The sequence below is a fragment of the Monomorium pharaonis genome, chromosome 7 (assembly GCF_013373865.1).
Source record: "Monomorium pharaonis isolate MP-MQ-018 chromosome 7, ASM1337386v2, whole genome shotgun sequence".
Classification (NCBI taxonomy): domain Eukaryota; kingdom Metazoa; phylum Arthropoda; class Insecta; order Hymenoptera; family Formicidae; genus Monomorium; species Monomorium pharaonis.
The window spans coordinates 7974018-7991827 of record NC_050473.1 but is presented as its reverse complement, the minus strand read 5'-3'; the positions used below and the strand labels follow the sequence as shown (position 1 = coordinate 7991827).

The following is a 17810-nucleotide window of genomic DNA, read 5'->3' as shown; positions in this document are numbered from 1 at the left end:
ATTCTTTGTCTCTTTCTCTCTCTCTTTTCCGTTGGTCTCGGCCAAATGCGAGCCGCGATGTGGCACGTAACGTGAAACGCTTAGAAAGTTTAAGTTAAGCTAAGCACTTTTCCCGCCGCCGTGTGCCGAACGTGGCTGGGAACGTTGCGCTCGTCCAGGAATGCGTATCGACGACGAAGGCCTGCTGAGCGGCGGTTTCATGCCGTTACGGTCGTTGTTCGCGCGGTCGGTCGCCGACATCGCCGGACCTCCGGAGTTTTACTCTGCGCGTTTACTTTCGCGACTGTTGACGAGGAAGTGCACCCATCCGGGTAATATCGGTGTTGCTTTGCCGGCCCCGGTGGAAATAACCAGGATCTTTCGTCCTCGACAAGACCCTCGACGGAGGAAGCAGCTCCTCGAAATTAGACGGTGTACTCGTAAAGGGAGGAAAGGAAAGAACGTTATTTGTTTGGAATGGCCACTGATGAAGTTGATCAGGCCTTACGGAGGAAAAAAAAAGCAAATTTCGCATTGTGAATCCCTTTGACGATGCCTTTTCATCGTCTTCACTTAGCGAAAAAGCTGAAAATTTGAATGAAAAGCGACGCCGTCGTCGGGAATTTGAATGGAAAACGACGTTGTCGGCGAAAATCCGAATGAAAAGCGGCGCTGTCCTTTCGGAATTAGTTCGTCTACCACGAAGCAGGAGGAGGGGGAGGGTTCAATTATGGGGATGATGTTGAACGCGGGGAACGTTATGCGGACTACTAATGTAGTGCAATAAATCACTTAATTGAAATCACAATACTACTTGGTGGTTAATTTATGGTTTTCGGGAGAACTAAGTGCGCTCTCTCTCTCTCTCTCTCTCTCTCTAATGGCTGACTTTCTTAAGTTACGTCGGTTTACCGGCGGGATATTTGGCCGACATGGCAATTATTTCTGTCGACCTGATTTCGAAGTTTGCGGCGGGTGGCAAGAGATAGCCTATCAATTTCACTTGCAATAAGATGTAATTTCCGCACAAGGTGGGGGAGTGCTCTGCATCACAATGTCCCATCCCGACGTTACACGATTTTGTTTTTGTTTTCACTGTTACATGAATGCGCCAGTTAATTACACACAATCCTGAAATCTGAGGCATGCATCGATGCGCAGCGGCTGTAACGTTTCGACCTACCCACGGTTGCTTCGTAAATAGGGCATGGCAAAGGTGGCATCTGCCTAAAAAAAGGAATTGAAGGCGCCGCTTTTTGCACGTGCAGAACTTCTAATTAGCATTAAAATAGTCACAAAGGAATTTTAATACATTTTAACATTGCAAATCACATTAATAAAGATAACATTTGACTAGATTGATACAATAAATGATTTTAACTAACACGATCTGATTTGAATAAAATAACGAAGAATTTTCTGCAAAACCAAATTTTTTTTTAAATCTGGGTTATGGTGTCAACTAATTCTCTATCAGTCGTATCGTGAATAATTTTGTTCCGGCAGGGCTCAAACGAAAAACAGGAAATATAAATATTAATAGGTAATAAATATGAAATTTCCGCGAGAACCAAACAATCCAGAAGTTTTTTTAATTTTTCTTCTAAACGAGTCCTCAAAACATTAATTAAGGCTCACAACTTTATTCTTATACCTATTATTTGGTGAAAAATTATCATATTTACACAATGCAAATTCGAAGCCAAGTTTCTTTTTTCCAGAAAATTAAATTTTTCAGGACTTGTTTAATCCTTGTTAAATTTTCAGGAAACAAAAGGAAAGCAAATTAATTGGCAATTAACATTCGCACACAAGTCAAATACGTTTCTCTCTGGTAGGATATAAAAATCAGATTTAATTGCTCTCAGAACGAATAAGATACCTTGAATGGAAAACGCTGTCCAACTCGCGTAAATGCCACTCCCACGATCTCTCGAGGCGAGGAGAGAAACCGATCTCGTCTCGTTTCGCAGCATTTAGAAATCTCGTCGTTATCGGCCACTTCTCTCTCCGGCAAGACGAGTGTCCGGGAGATCGCAGGGGATTATAAGCCGTTCACAATGACGATGTTAGCGACGATGCCGGGCGCGTCGCATGCTCGCAGATACAGTGAAGACGATCAGAGAGAGAGAGCAGTTTAATTACTTGGCCGCGGCGTTAACGATTCGTAATAGTGGCGCGAGTGAAAATTAAATCGCCAGTTAAGTAGAGCACGGAGCGAATCCGAATGCTCGGCAAAATTGCAACCCCGGAATTAGGCGCGGATGTTGCGCCGCGAGATCCACCGTTGTCGTCGCCTTCACCTCGTCCGCCCTCGCAATCCTTTCGGCTTAATTAAGACTTGATTACGCGGCACGAGGACCGTCTGGGTGGCGATTAGAATTTATTGCCCAGCGATGTCTCACGCCGTTTCGTTCCCGCGCGGCCTTCGTTCGCTCGTAAACGCGACACAACGACGCAGAAGCATTATTCATGACACGGATAATCGATCGAAGATCCCGGAAATGGTCTCGTTCGCGATGACACGGTCGGCTAGTGGCGATAATCGAAGGTTCTAAAGCGGAAACGGCGAGCCTCGCCCTTCCCGAGACAAAGGAGTCGCTCATGCAAATGGCGATCCAGAGCTCTGACATTTCGTTCGTGAGATTTTCCTCTCGAGAAATTCGCGAGATACGTTTCGCAAACGATACGAACTCGCGGTGAATTTCTAAATGTAGCGTGACCAAGCGGAACCCGCTGATTTTTAGATCTGTCAAAAATCAATTTGACTAGTACACTCCAAGCAATGGATATCGGATTATCGCAATGATTCCAAAATAAACTTCCACGGTTTTCCTTGGCTTTAAGCCGATTTCTTCGGAATGGTCATTGCAGCCTGATGATTGTATTAGATAAACGCTATATCTGGCAACATATTGCTAAACATAGCTGAACAAAGTTACGTTAATTTTTAAATCTTTCGAGAGACAATTAAAAAATTAAACTCCATATAACATCGGTGCAATAATATTAAAATAAGCTTCTTACTAACAATGGGTCTTGATTTAAAAAAAAAATATTTTCTTCTAAATAATCGTTTAAACTGTCACATTTGTTCGCGTTTCCTTTTCGGATGTGATCGCCGTTTAGAAAGATTTCGCTACGATTACTTCTTGACACATAAATCACAAAATTGGAGCATTCGTAATCCATTTAACGGCTATTTTCTACGATGACGAGGGCATCGTCATGCAGAAACGAGTGATCTCGATTCTAAACTTAACATGAAGAAATTTAAATGCCTTTGACTTATAATGGGTCAAATAATTTTTTAATTTATTGACAACCTCATTATCCCACATTTTTATTTATCCCCATTCAAGCTTGAGTAAATTAATATTTTCTTAAATTAATTTAAGTTAAGGTTAATTTTATTACATTAAAGATTAGATGAATCGTAAATTAATTCAGTTAAAAGTTTTAATAAGATTTAACTAAGTTATGTTAAATTAAAAAAGTTAATTTTGGAAAACATTTACATTAATATCGTAATTTTTTAAACAAAATTTTCAATTTCCTAAAATTATTTTTTCTTTTATACATAGGTTAATTTTTAACTTAGAGAGCGAATAAGTTAAAGTTATGCATTCTAAAGATAAAAATGGAAATTTTTGTAATAATTCAAGTTAAACATTAACTCATAAAATTAATCAAGTTAAAAGTTACTGGTCGGTTATTACTCAAAAGTTTTAACTAGTTACTATTTAATTTTAATTACATTATTAACAAATTAACAAGAATATAACGATATAACATAATAAGTTATGAGATATTAATCTTTTAATTAATTTTTTAATAATAAATACGTCAAACTATTTTTATCCGCGTACACACTTTTATCCTTTATTTTATTTAATAACATTGTCAAACTAAAATGCTGTTTAAAATACGTTTTCTCAGACTTTATCAGAGTATATTATTTCACGAGCAGCGTGTAAATGTAAAAAGTTTCGTTATAATCCTATTTTGACGTGTTTACCAATATGTATTTTCAATACGTTTTAACGCAACATAACGTCGGAACTGAGCGCTCTTCTGCAAAAAAAATGTCTAAACCGTAAATTTTAGTTAGAGAACGGACGACCGACGCCTCGACATTTGAAATATTGAACAGTCGAGCGTGGTCCCATTCAACGGTTAAGGATGGATCTCTGGCAGAAGTGACCGTCGATTTCGCAGGTAGACGGACAGGTAGAAATGTGCGCATAACTCACCAGAATTTTATGTACGGTTCGCCTCGGCGGGGGCCTCCGGGCTTCCGATAGTCCACCGAATAGGCCGAAACGATCCGTGTCCGTTTTCGTGGTGAAATTCCGTGTTACTGAAAGCGGGGCCTGGACGGGAGCTGCGAAACGTCGGCTTTACGACCAGTCGAAAGTACCGGCGAGCGGGCAAGCCGCACCACGGTTTCTACAACACAACTGGCTTTCGAGAATTCCCGCTTGGAATGCCTACGAGGAGGAACGGTATATGCGATACTCGGTCGTGCCTACCTCGACGGAATGGAAAAGGCACGGCGAGGAGGCATCTTCGTGCCTCCACTGCCGCGCCTACGGTCACGTGCGCGCCTCTCATGCATCGCGCCGTAATAATTGAGATGCATCGATTGTCGTGGGGACATACTCGAAATTGGACGGTTATTACGCAGGGAATTCCTACGAGGCGGCTCTGCTGAGTCGGCGGAATCGACTCGGAGAATCTTAAAAGTAGAGTTAAAACTTGTCAAGCTTATATAATTCAAACGGTTGGGTGCGTCTCGTTAAACAGCAAGTGTGTGAGGATTATCGTCGTACTTGTGGTTTGCACGATGCGATAGGATTTCCGTTGTGGCGAATAATGTATAGTTTGACGCGTTAAATAAACACACGCTGTGTCGCGTGAGAAAAAGGAGTCGCGCGAAAAAGAGTAAAATTTCATTTTCTTTTTTTTAGAAAAATGATTTTTAAAAATAAAAGGTTTCTTTAAAACTCAAATTTAAACAGTTAAATTTTTTAGAAACAAAAAATTACTCTTTAAAGCATTTATTGTACAAATATGATATTTTTTCCCCGGGTAATAAGCATAAGAACAAAATTTTAGATTTTGATATATTCAAGACCCATGAAAAAGAAGAAAAACTTTATCTCTGTATCTGTTTGATTCTTGTGAAGATACTTCATATTTATTACCTATTTATATTTTTGTTTCTCGCTTTCTGTTAAATTTTTACCGGAATAAAATTGTTTACAACGGTATTGATGGAAAATGATATGGTGCCACAAACCAAATTAAAAAAAAATAAACTTTGTTTGGTTTATATAGGAGAAACTCTTTGATCATTTATTTACAATACAATTTTTTTATGTTAAAAAAATTTGTTAAATGTTATCGTAGTATTTTATACAAATGAGCAACGAATTAAAACTTGCGACATGAAATAAACGAAATCACTTATTTTGCAGTATTGCCTCTGGCATTAGTGATTTTGTAACTTTGCATCGAGCAGTTATGTAAATGTAAAGTAAAGTGACTCTGAGCTACGAAGAGTGAAGTCGCAGGTGTGGAATGCGAATATATTCTTCCATATGGCGCCTTTTCAGATGAATTCCTCAATCGTTAGTCAGTATATACTATTTATCCGTACACTTTAAAGGCTGTGAAAGAAATTTATACTTGTTATGCTAATTACGTTTAGCAACTGACATTTAGGTGAATATAGTTGTAAAAATAATTATATACTATTGTAATTATTTATATGACTGATGAAATAAATTTCATGATCAAGCTACGTTAAAAAGAAAGAAAGGAAAAATATATCATCTATATAATTGATCAGGATTAATTACATATTTAACGCTGTATTTCAATTCGATGCTTATTACGTTAAAATATAATTAATGTAAACAATATTCGTACGAAAACAGTGTACAATTAAAATACGTAATTTGTATTATATTCTTAAACAATTTGAAATTGTGAAGCGGAAGAATTTCTACATGAATTGATGCTTATAAATCAACAAAATTTATTACGTCACAGATACGATCCTTGTCAACGTAATACGATCTAATCTATTCATAGCATGCCTCACTTGACTGTGAGAAGTAATTATCATTTCGTAAACCATGCGTGTAACACAGTTACACAAATGGTGAGAAACGCGCCCACGAGATTACACAGATGTAAACAATTGCATAGACTCTTCTCATGAAGTACAAGTAATCATTAAGTTTATTCATGCGCAACACATGACATAATACGCAACCTAATTACCTATTTTGAATATCTTGAAATATATGTTGTATGATATGTATTATCACTTTTCTGTTTTCACTTTTCACGTATTATTAACAATAGATTCTTTAGACGGTACTTTTTTCTCACGAAAGTATCGAGCTTAGGTCAATAATTTTTTAATTATAAGAGATTGAAATAGATGATCTGCTCGCGAATTAAAGAGGGAGTCAAATAAAGTACAAAATTACATTTATCAACTGTGTATGATATTAGATACAATTTATTTTAATAAAATTCTTCTTTGGATCTTAATCGCGAAGATATATGATGCTCCAAATTGAAAAGTGAAATAAATGATGATCTCCCTCGCTATTTTCGCTAACGAAAAGTCGATTCCAAATTGATCAGAGACTTCACCATTAAGAAATAAAGTCTATGGTTGATATAATTTTTGAAAGATATAATTTTTTTTTATTTCGATAGATTTTTTCATTCTTTCGATTGCAGACATGAAGGTAACTGTCCACTTTTCTCCACCCGACGAGCTAGTGAGAATTCACGTGTACAACAATCACAGTTAATCTTTGCAATTCATCCCGCGGAGAAATTCTAAAAAAGATCCACCGCAGTATTAATGGAAACGTTAGTAGGATTATCTGAAACTGCGTGAATCGCGCCGAGCCGAGTCCGTTGAGGCGTAGTAATAACGCGCATTGATAACGGGAGGAGTTCGGATAATCTCTTGATCGTTCTCGTGAGAGCCAGAATACGTTCAATCTCGCGAGATCTTTCTTTCCCTTTCTCCCCCTTCGATCCCTTTTTCTCTCTTCCTCTGGTCCCAGAATGAGGATTATTTTTATGATTATGCACCTCGTGCCCTGTTGCTCGTTAACCGCGCAAGGCATTCCGGATGAAGGCTGATGCGAAAGTGCGCTTTAGCGGGTTATGACGGTCGGCTAATTAGCGAAATAAATTTTCGAGTAATAATATCGAAATAAAATCACGTAGCGAACGTTAGCGAATGTAATGCAAATCCGATACTTACTATACCGCCGGGTATGTATGTATGTGTTCGGTGAGTCTTTAATACGAATTATTTATGTAATTTGATCTTCTGCCCATCACACATTCGATACAAAGTGCCGATATTAATTCATAATCATTCACAAATATCATTTTTTAAATGTTATAACATTTAATATTAATTTTCAATTTTTTATCTTGAACTTTAATAATGTTATATAAAACTTTGATCGCAAAAATATCTTATAAACAAACAAATAAAAAGATTAATTAATATAAAATTAATACAATTTGTAATTTAATTTTTATTTAATTATTTAAACACTTTTAATTACTGTGGATATATTAAAGAAAAAATAGAGTTTCTTAATCTTCTGAAAATTTATGTTCTTACATTAATTGTTACATCAGTTGCAATGAAAAAATGAATCAGGTTAACGAATAATATTTTTTAACTGCATTTTTCAAAACAATGATGGTGAGAGATTTTTCAATGAAATTATTTTAAATTTGTTATGTATATTTTGAGGTATATTTTCTATCTAGTCACGCAGCGATTTTTCGATACATTTACTTTTCTCTTATCGATATACGATGACAGCTTTTTTCGTGAAATTTTAATTGCATAGGTTTGAACGCATATAATATTTTGCTATTTTAGCAAATTTCAAAATATTTTTTGTACAAACAAATAACTGTAAGTATAAAGAATAAAAACAAATTAGATCCTTTTATTATTTTAAATGTATGGTTGACATTTGTTAACGATTGAAACCCTTCAAAAGATAATAATATTAATAATATAAATAATAATTCAAAATTGATATATGTGTTTGACGGATAATAAAATAATTGATGATGAGTAAATCAGTAAACTGCGGCGAGAAAATCAAGATAAATCATACGATAAATTTGATCTGATTGCGGTCTGCCATATACCATTCAACGCATAAAAAGTGCAATTTTAATTGCAGTATTTTTTAACGGCCGGGGCGAGGTATATGATTATAAAGCGGCTGTGAAGTGATGGCCGCATTGAAAACTGCGGAATGACGTTACTACACAGGGCATTAATGACTGCGAATTGTGAAACGTGTTTCTCATTCCATTCAGGTAATCTATGGTTGTTACATCTCTCGCGAAGCTCTCTACAAAATTGTGGTCTGCAATGACCTACATACTACTCAATCGATTCATTTTCTTTCGACCGCGCTCGGTTTGCACATTATGGGCTCCTCGTGAAACGTAAAATGTATTGAATAATGTGAAAAGTGTACACATGTGCCACGTAAAATGGCGGCGATTAAATTGAAGCGTTATGTGTACGCGGTACTCGTATGTCGATTTCGGGTGTTCCATTAATATTTATAGCGATATGTAATACTTGCGTTATCGCAAACCTTCTCTGTTTTCATCGCCGACGTACGATACGCAATTTACTTGACTGAATTTTAGTCACGTTTAGCCCTCTTTAATAGTGTGTCATTGTGTGCCAATGCTATACGGTGGCATAAAATATTTGTCCCCTATGGGTTCTGCATGTTAATGAAACAAAAACGTGTTTGTACGTGGAATTCATACCGACATCCGCGGCACAGAAGTTTATTTAATCTCTTATCAAGGAGCACGTCAAATTAATTTGTTAAACTATTAAATTTTATTAGTAAGTTTAGACTATTAATGTAAGAAAGACCATAGCTCGCGATAGTTTTATAAATTTATAATAGTGAATTTTCAATAATTAAATATTAATTACGCTTAAACTTAATCATAATTAATATACATTATATATATATTTATTAATAAATGCTTAAAATTTACACGTTTGTAATTTTATTGTTTAATTATTATAATGGGTATCATTATATTGTTGAAGAAGATATATATTTACCCCAAACAAGTTTTAGGAAGATAAATACTTACAAATTTATATTGATTTACGACAAAAAATTTTTTAATTTGTGCAATTTATAATTATTTTTTAATTACTGTTTATTTTTATATTGCACTTAAACAACAATTGATGAAATTTGTATGGCGAAACAAAAAATTGTTATTTATACTCTGATTTTCGGATTTAGATTCATTAATTACTTGTATACTTTGCAAAAATTTGAAATATTTTTCAAATTTTGAATAAAATTTTAATGAAAATGTTATCATGTATATCTTGTTAAAATCAGTTTTCTTCGGATTGTATATTCAATCTGTTTGAATTTTGCCGGCATATGTCACGTGACATTACGTGGCTGTTACCGCATCTTGGCAACGTTGCAGGCGACGTTGCCTTCTTGTCTAAAGGCCATCTCACACAGTTCCACGCCGACCACGCGGTCTTCGTCCATTTTCTTCGGACATCTCAAGGAGGAAGGTTGACTACTCGCAACCGGTAAGCACTTCTTTTTCTTCTTACGCCGTAATATTGCGTGAAATTCTTCAATGAAGAACAATGAATTACGCGTTGCGAATTTAATTGATCGATTCGGTAATATATTCCGGAGGCGAAAGAATGAGCGAATCCGTCGGAAACGCGACATCGAACGTCGGCCACGTGGCGAAGCGTCTCACGCCGGAGGAAATCGATAGAATGCGGGCGCAGGATTCCCGCCTGGTGTCCGAGTTTCGCGCGAATCAACTCGAGAGGGACGCGAAAAAGCACTGGGATCTGTTCTACAAGCGAAACGACACCAGGTTCTTCAAAGATAGGCACTGGACCACGCGGGAGTTCGACGAGTTGCTGGGTTCGAGCAGCAATGGCGATCAAAATGTCCTCCTCGAGGTGGGCTGCGGGGTCGGCAATTTCGTTTATCCGTTAATAGAGGACGGACTGAAATTTCGGAGAATATTCGCGTGCGATTTATCCACAAGGGCGATCGAGTTGCTCAAGGTACCTACATACGCCGGATTATAATCGCAAATTGGAGTCGAGTTACCGGCGTCGGTTGTGTTAATGGTCGTTTCGTTGTAGAGTCACACGTTATTCCATCCGGAAACAATAAAAGCCTTTCAAGCGGACATTACGTTAGAAAATTGTTTCGCCGAAATTGATTGTCCAGTTGACATTACAACTCTGGTATTTGTATTATCAGCTATTCATCCTGATAAATTTTCCAAGTACGTTAAGTACTAGAATTACCGATTTTTTAAATATTATTAAAAATAAAATTCTAGTATTATCTTAAAATTCTAATATTGAACTTGTTCTATTTTCACACTCCAGGATTGAATTTCTTACATGATTTAATTTTTCTCTTTTTGTTCTCATATTGGAAAAAGAAAACACAAGTCATATAAGAAGTTCAGTTCTAGGTATAGTTTAAGGACAAACTTCTTATTAAAGTTACTAATTGGTCTTGTATATAATTAATAGAGTTGCCCAGAATATATACAACGTTCTTGGTAGTGGAGGAATATTGCTATTTAGAGATTACGGGTTGTACGATATGGCACAATTACGTTTTAAACCTGGGCATAAGATTAGTGAGAATCTGTATATGCGACAAGATGGAACCAGGTGATTCTATACTTTTTTTCTTTATAATCTGCTTAATAAGTTGATATAATGTTTTTATAGTTTATTTAATCTATAATAAAATAAATTTTTTAGTATTTGATTTTGCCAAATAACAAGAATTCTATTATATCTACTTAAAACGTACAGTAATAACAATGTTTTTTTTATTTTTTAGGAGTTATTATTTCTCCATAGAACAAATAACATGTCTATTTGAATCTGTTGGTTTTCAAACATTGGATTGTTGTTATGTACAAAGACGAACAGTAAATTTAAAAGAGAATATTGATGTTCCGAGAATCTTTGTCCAGGCAAAATTCAAGAAATCTTGAACATGTATATGTGTAAAGTGGTAAGTTATGGTTATTTTGATTAACATTTGCATTTATTACAGTTACATTTATTGTAAAATATATAAATAGCTTTGATTATAAATTTAAAGTTTAAATTTGTATAAAAGAAATTCTTTAATTTTTATATTTTACTTTATATTCTGTTTTTATATTTTTATATAAAATGTGTGCATACATGATTGTTATATTTTCATAAAGCTACATAATAATTTATGATTTTTATTTGTTTATTAATATTTGACTTTAATGATGATCTCATGACTTACCGGATTTAATGACGACAATGTCCTGCAGTGCTGATTCTTTTATTAATAAAGTTATATTATTCTTATTTTATTAATAAGTCGCAATAAATTTTGTTTTTTTCTTTTTTTGTTGCAGATATTGTAATTGTGAGACTTGTGACAAACTGTATGAGGAAAATTTTAATTTTTAACATGGTTTAATTATATTTAATAGAAATATATAAGTGAGCAGTGGATATTTAAGGTATGTACTTAGGTTTTTATATAATTTTATTTATATGTCAAATTTTTGTATTGCATTTGTGTATTACATGATGATTGCATAGTTCATCTGAAGTACCCTGACGATAATTTAATATTATAGTCTTTCGCTCCTATCTGATATTTATGTATTTATAAATCTTGAATGTGTTATAAATTTTAAATGTCTGCTTTATATATATATATTTTTTTTATTACAGATATTACAGATGCAGTTCAGTAATGCTTGTGATAAATTATATGAGAAAAATTTTAATTCTCAAACATGATTTAATTATATTTAGTAGAAATATATAATGGCGCAATCGATATTAAAGGTGTGTACTTAAGTTTTTATATAATTGTATTTCTGTTTAATTTTTTTATATTGCGTACGCATTGCATAATTAGGTGATGATTTCATAGTTCATCTGAAATATCTTGATGATAATTTAATATTATAGTCTTTCGCTCCTATCTGATATTGTTTCTGTATTTATATATCATGAATATATTGAGATTGAAATAGATCTAAAAACCGTATTATTTTGTATTTTAGATATCTTGAAAGAATTGCGACCAATCGAGAAAAAGGAGTATTTTAAATATATGGTGAGTTTATAAGTTTTATAAGGTTATTAGTTTGTTGAATACTTATATTTTTAATATTCTTTAATGATGTATACCTTTCTGTATGTATGAAGATTAACCATGATTAATATTATTCGTCACTACCACTGAAACAAGCTGAAAATTAAATATATATTTTTTTGTTAAATAATTATAGCAAATAATTTTGTATATGTTACAGAAGAAATTAAGATGATGCATGGCTGTGTGAAATAATTGACTCGTAATTTGATTTCGTTTTTTATACAATGCCTTGGTTTATGTGAGATTAACTTAAAAATTAAAAGTCTTGAGAAAAAGAGTATAATATGCTTGTGACTGAATCCATATATATTGCGGAAAAGAATACATATATATTGCGGAAATTACTACTTTAAATATGTGTAACAGGCATAAATACAAAATATATATAGTAAGTATACATATTTTATATCATATTTTTTTAATGTAAATGTACTACGACATGATGAATTCCAATATCACCATCTTTCGAATGAATTGTTATGATTATTTTGTTATTAGCTCTATCTGAAGTAGAACTTTATTATTAATGTATCATACTTAAAAAGTGTAGTTCTATAAATTGTGAATTATTTTATGTTGACAGGTTAATATACAATACGGCGTGGATATTGTGTATATCAAACAAAATTTATATTGAGATGTTAAAGTGTTTTTTTAATTTTATAAATAAAAAATTGTTAATTGTTACAAGTTTATGTAATCTCTTTTCTTAATACTATTTCCTCTTTTACTATAATCTAATTCTTTATACCTATTCCCGCAGTTCGAGCTTAAACATGGCATTATTTGTAAAATTTTAGTTACTTGGTACCTTATTATTTCACATTTTTAATTAATATGACAAATAAAAGATGGTAAGTTAAATTTTTTTTAATACCATTATAGTCTAATACAGTTTGATATAATAAAAATTTGATCGCTTATATAAACTACATTGTTCAAAAACAAATAGATGAGAAATATAACTTATATTGTTTTATATTATTTAGTTTTATAGTTTATTGCATTTATTGTATGTAAATAAATTAGAATGCCATAATTTAATTATTATTACGCTAACGTAGATACAATTATATGTAGCATGAAACAGCCATTGGATTGTGTTGTTAGTACTGACACTAGAATAACTAGTATAAATGTATTTCTATCATTTTTTTAAATTTCTTTACATATTACTTTTGATTTTTTAATCGATTAAATAATTTTAATAATAAATCGATTAAATAATTTTAATTTAGAAAAGGAAAAATTTTCGGGGAAAGTAGGAAGGGGGGATTATAAGATGCGCTTGAGCATCGAAATTTAGCTTATTTACTGTGTCTTAAGTCTGACGAATCCTGTCGGCGCGCAGTTTAAAATAAAGCTAAAAAAATTAAATTTAATAAAGAAGAATTATATCCATCACTAAGATCTGATGCAGACCGTTAGGCGATTTACAACTTATTGATATGTTTAATATATTAACGAAATAATGTACTAATATTGTTAATTTAGAAATTTGAAATGTGTTTTTTGATGGTTCGGTTGTTCTAGTGTTGATAAGGCATGCCTAACCATAATGAAAAAGGTAAGAATTTTAGCTTTGCAGGAATGTTTCAGAGATATTGAATTATAATGTTAAACATAAAATATTATAAATTTACATTAAATGCATTGAAGTAAGTCTTTTTATACATATATTAAAATTTACAAATTATCCTAAAATTATGAAGAGTTTGTTAAAAGTTTACTGATGAATAATTTAAGTAAGATTATAAAATTAAATCAATATTGTTTTAAGAAATTTACTTTTTATACATTTTTTATTAAAATGTAACACGAGTATAAATTTAGGAACCATTTTTGCATTCTATGTTGCAGAAAATAATAACATTAATTATTTAATTGTTAATGGGTTATAACTTAAAATTTGCGCATTTAATAATTCAATGAATTAATACACTTTTAACATTTTGTATTTATTATCAGTTTAATTAGTTCTCTATTGGTAACATACATAATTTGTTAAATGAAGTTAGTTGTATCTGACATGAATTAATTGTTATCGCAATGTAGTTATATTATCATTCGCTCGTAAGTACTACAACATTAACAATTTGTTAATAAAATATTATGAATGTACGTTGAATTATATTGCAGATTATATTGTGGCGCTTTTGAGATTTCTAAATAATACAAAAACATTAATAACCGAATTTGTAATTGCAACAGCAATCGTACACACACAATCACATTATCTCATTTTTTTTTTGTTAATATACATTTTTTAAAAGTATATATTATATATTATTTAATATTTTTTATTAAGTTATGCGTTAATTGCAATATATATTACATATTTTTAGTTTGTATAATAATTTTTAATATATGTAATTAATCTCTTCTTTCAACTTACTTGCTAGGATTATTCATTTCAAAGTCTTACATTTATAATGTGTTATTTTATTTTTAATATTATAACAACTTTACACAATTTTTCGACAAACTGATGTAAAACGTTACAACATAAATCTATTAACACATATTCCAAATGTGAGCGCTACAATTTTCTTCTCTTCTTTCGAAAATAGTGACATTAAAAATTTATCTTGAAATACACGTGTGAAGAATAAATTATTGAGTTAGTTTGTGAAATCACTAATAAAACGTGTACATTATGAATATTAATTATTGCTATGGCGAGATGAGATCATTTTGTTGTATCATTTATTGATCTACAATTTAATATCTTTCTTATAATTAGGTGATATTAAGCATAATTATCTCTATGACGTTAAAGCAAAATGCCATATGGATTACTGAAAGTGAGTTTGTAAGTATAATTATTGAAATATTTCTAAACCATCGAGACATTTTTACTTATTAATGAAATAAATTGATACCTTGTCCCAATTAGTTTTGCTTCGATAGACTCGCAATAGCGCGGTAGCTGATCATTCTACAGTTTTTCGAGTTAGTATATAATTTAAAATTAAATATAATTTATTACAATATATATTATACAATATATTTGTTTAAACGATGATTTTATATATTTAATGATGATCCAATTAACAACCAAGGATTGAATCGATTGAAAGATGGTAGTATTTTTTTATCCTAATTGATTATTCGTGATTAATACGAGGTTACATCTTGTGTAAATCAGTTAAAGAAATATCAGAGTGAGAAATTAGTTTTGTAACATCCTGTATTACATAAAAACGTTTCGCAAATTGCCTATGATATATCTCAGTGACATTTTTTTGCCTCATACAAATATTTCGTTTTGCAAAACGTGCGTGGAGACAATAAAGGCACGAATAAAATAAAACTATGCGGAGGCGAAAAATGTGAATAAAAAAAAAAACTCAGAGAAATATGATGTTTAACAATCCGAATTGTTAATGAGTCGATCGTTCTCGTATTTATAGGATTGTAAAATGTAGTGGCAAAGGCGATGAGCCCAATACGAATTGTTATTTTATGCAAGTTCATTTTTTGCTAGTTATAAGATGAATTTTATAAACTGAAACTTAATAAAATGCGGTGCATCCAATATCGAAAAACATTTTTGTTTGACTTTTGAGTCGTGTTATGAGATGGACCACTCTAATTTAAAAACGCGATTATGCGGCGCCACCGTATAAAAAATATCGGGAGTTGCATTTTTGTCAAGTGACTCGTAAGGTCGACAAGTATCCTTGATCTTTTCTATCGGATGGAAATATTTAATCTGTCTAGGTCGAATCAGAATCCAAAATTAAATATGATGTTGATGGGCGTGACCCGTAATCAGCGAATCTTTTTCATTTCTATTTAATTGGGAAATTCCACGCAATACAATGTTCTTTAAATGCGTCGCGGAGTCCAAGTTCGAATTCATGAGTAGGGAGCAATACCTATACATCTTGTACATACACATAAGAACGCGACGTTCTTGTCTTTATATAAAATAGTATATTCTTGAAAACGCTTTTATAAAAAACTGCGTTGTTAGGTTACATTTATTTACTTTGAGTTACTAATTAATTAACATAAATGTTTGCAGACAGAGCTGGTCCGAGCGAACGGTTTCAAACTGAAACAAATTTGTATGTTTTAATTAATTAAACGTGTGTACGTCAACTGGATATTTAATTAGCTTTTGCAAATGTAAATATGAGCAACCGCATAGCAGAATTTACAATTCTATAGTAAATGCGGTCATATGTAGCGATATAGACATGCTCGTTGAGATTTTAAGTATTAATTATTAGTGGCGTTCAATAAAACCACATGTTTAGCAACGATAAAGAAGTTCTATTATTTATTTCTGCAAATTATTTTGATGAAAATTAATTTTGCAAAATTATATATTTATGAGCGTATTCAAAAAAAGGATTTAGGAGGTTTAACTGTCTTAATTTTTAAATTTTTAATTTTTAATTAAATAAACAAAATTTTATTTTTGAATCTGGAAAAATTGTTATCGCATAAAGTGTTGAAAATATGTTAAATTGCTTTGTGAAAAAATTGTATATTTCTTTAATTGATCTTATTGATCTATCGATTCTTTTTATTTTACTTTTATTTATTATGCAATATTTTTCATATATGGCTTTTTTGTTTTTTTATAACTTTGAAATATCTAAAAAAGCAATTCATTAATGTAAAAAATTGCTGTCTAACTTGCTGCTAACAGCAATAACTAATTGCTGTAATAACAGAATTGACAAAATTCCTCTCTAAAAAATTTTGAATACACCCATGTATAAATCCTTATTTCTTGCATATTTAATTTTATGAGGAAAATTAAGAAATAGGAATAATTTCTAAAAGCGTTCCAGAAACATTTGCCCATCGCCGAAAAATGTCCGAATGTTGCAAGGTGAATCAACTACCAGACGTAATAAATTAACAAAATTAATAGTGTCTTCTATAATTTTTTTGTCTATCGTGTTTTTACTGCAGTTTATTCCAAACGATTTGATGACGGAGCTGATATTGAAATAAAATCACGTTTTTTAACACATTGAATAAATCTTTTTTTGTGCTATTATTAACATATACATTGATTTTATTTTTCTTTCTCTTTAGGATGCAGTAATTAATAATTCTTAAAGTTTGTTTAATTGTAAATACAAAAAATTGTTATTAGTAAAATGGAGGATAAAATATATAATAAGTCTTAATATTTTAAAATATTTCTGACATTTTATTAAATTTACAATGATGATTTATGAGAAGCTATATAATTAAACCTAATATTATTTTATAGACTATTTTATAACACGCAAAACATTTAAAAGAGGATAAATAGCTTAATTTTACAGTGCTCCAAATATTGAAAATTTGATCTCAAATGCTTTATTTTAATTGAAAGATTTGAAGTATCACTTTTAATAAAATGTTGTCAAAAATGTTGTAAAGAATAAACAGTTTAAGAATTTAAGTAAAATTTAACAATTATGTATATGCAATTATGTAATAATATAATTTATATATTTAAAAAAGCATGTGTATATTTAAAAAAGATTACATTTTCAGGATTTAAGACATTGCTAAAAATTGAACCATTTACCCTAC

At 31.7% G+C, this 17810-nt stretch overlaps 1 protein-coding gene and 2 non-coding genes across 4 annotated transcripts; all 3 read left to right on the top strand.

Moving 5' to 3' along the window:
* The first annotated feature begins 9548 nt into the window (after positions 1-9548).
* Positions 9549-12956, top strand: LOC105838846 (tRNA N(3)-methylcytidine methyltransferase METTL6). 2 transcript variants are annotated; one of them, XM_028194924.2, is made up of 10 exons: positions 9549-9646; positions 9759-10144; positions 10226-10371; positions 10628-10771; positions 10947-11123; positions 11506-11613; positions 11831-11947; positions 12169-12221; positions 12424-12651; positions 12847-12956. In XM_028194924.2, exons 2-5 carry the CDS (start codon positions 9767-9769, stop codon positions 11101-11103), a joined length of 825 nt encoding a protein of 274 aa, XP_028050725.1. In that variant the 5' UTR covers positions 9549-9646; positions 9759-9766; the 3' UTR covers positions 11104-11123; positions 11506-11613; positions 11831-11947; positions 12169-12221; positions 12424-12651; positions 12847-12956. The 2 variants fall into 2 exon arrangements, with proteins under 2 accessions (XP_028050725.1, XP_012540172.1); XM_012684718.3 differs by having other exon boundaries at positions 12421-12651.
* LOC114253805 lies at positions 11672-11759 on the top strand. The gene has a single exon (XR_003625281.1). It is a non-coding gene; the product is annotated as a small nucleolar RNA snR60/Z15/Z230/Z193/J17 (small nucleolar RNA).
* On the top strand, positions 12011-12099 carry LOC114253806. The gene has a single exon (XR_003625282.1). It is a non-coding gene; the product is annotated as a small nucleolar RNA snR60/Z15/Z230/Z193/J17 (small nucleolar RNA).
* Positions 12957-17810: the final 4854 nt, after the last annotated feature.

Bases quoted from the DNA above. Each gene is read 5' to 3' on its own strand.
- LOC105838846 (XM_028194924.2), top strand. From the start codon at position 9,767: ATGAGCGAATCCGTCGGAAACGCGACATCGAACGTCGGCCACGTGGCG. The intron at 10,145-10,225 runs GTACCTACATAC...GTTTCGTTGTAG, and splicing joins GGGCGATCGAGTTGCTCAAG to AGTCACACGTTATTCCATCC. The intron at 10,772-10,946 runs GTGATTCTATAC...TTTATTTTTTAG, and splicing joins ATGCGACAAGATGGAACCAG to GAGTTATTATTTCTCCATAG.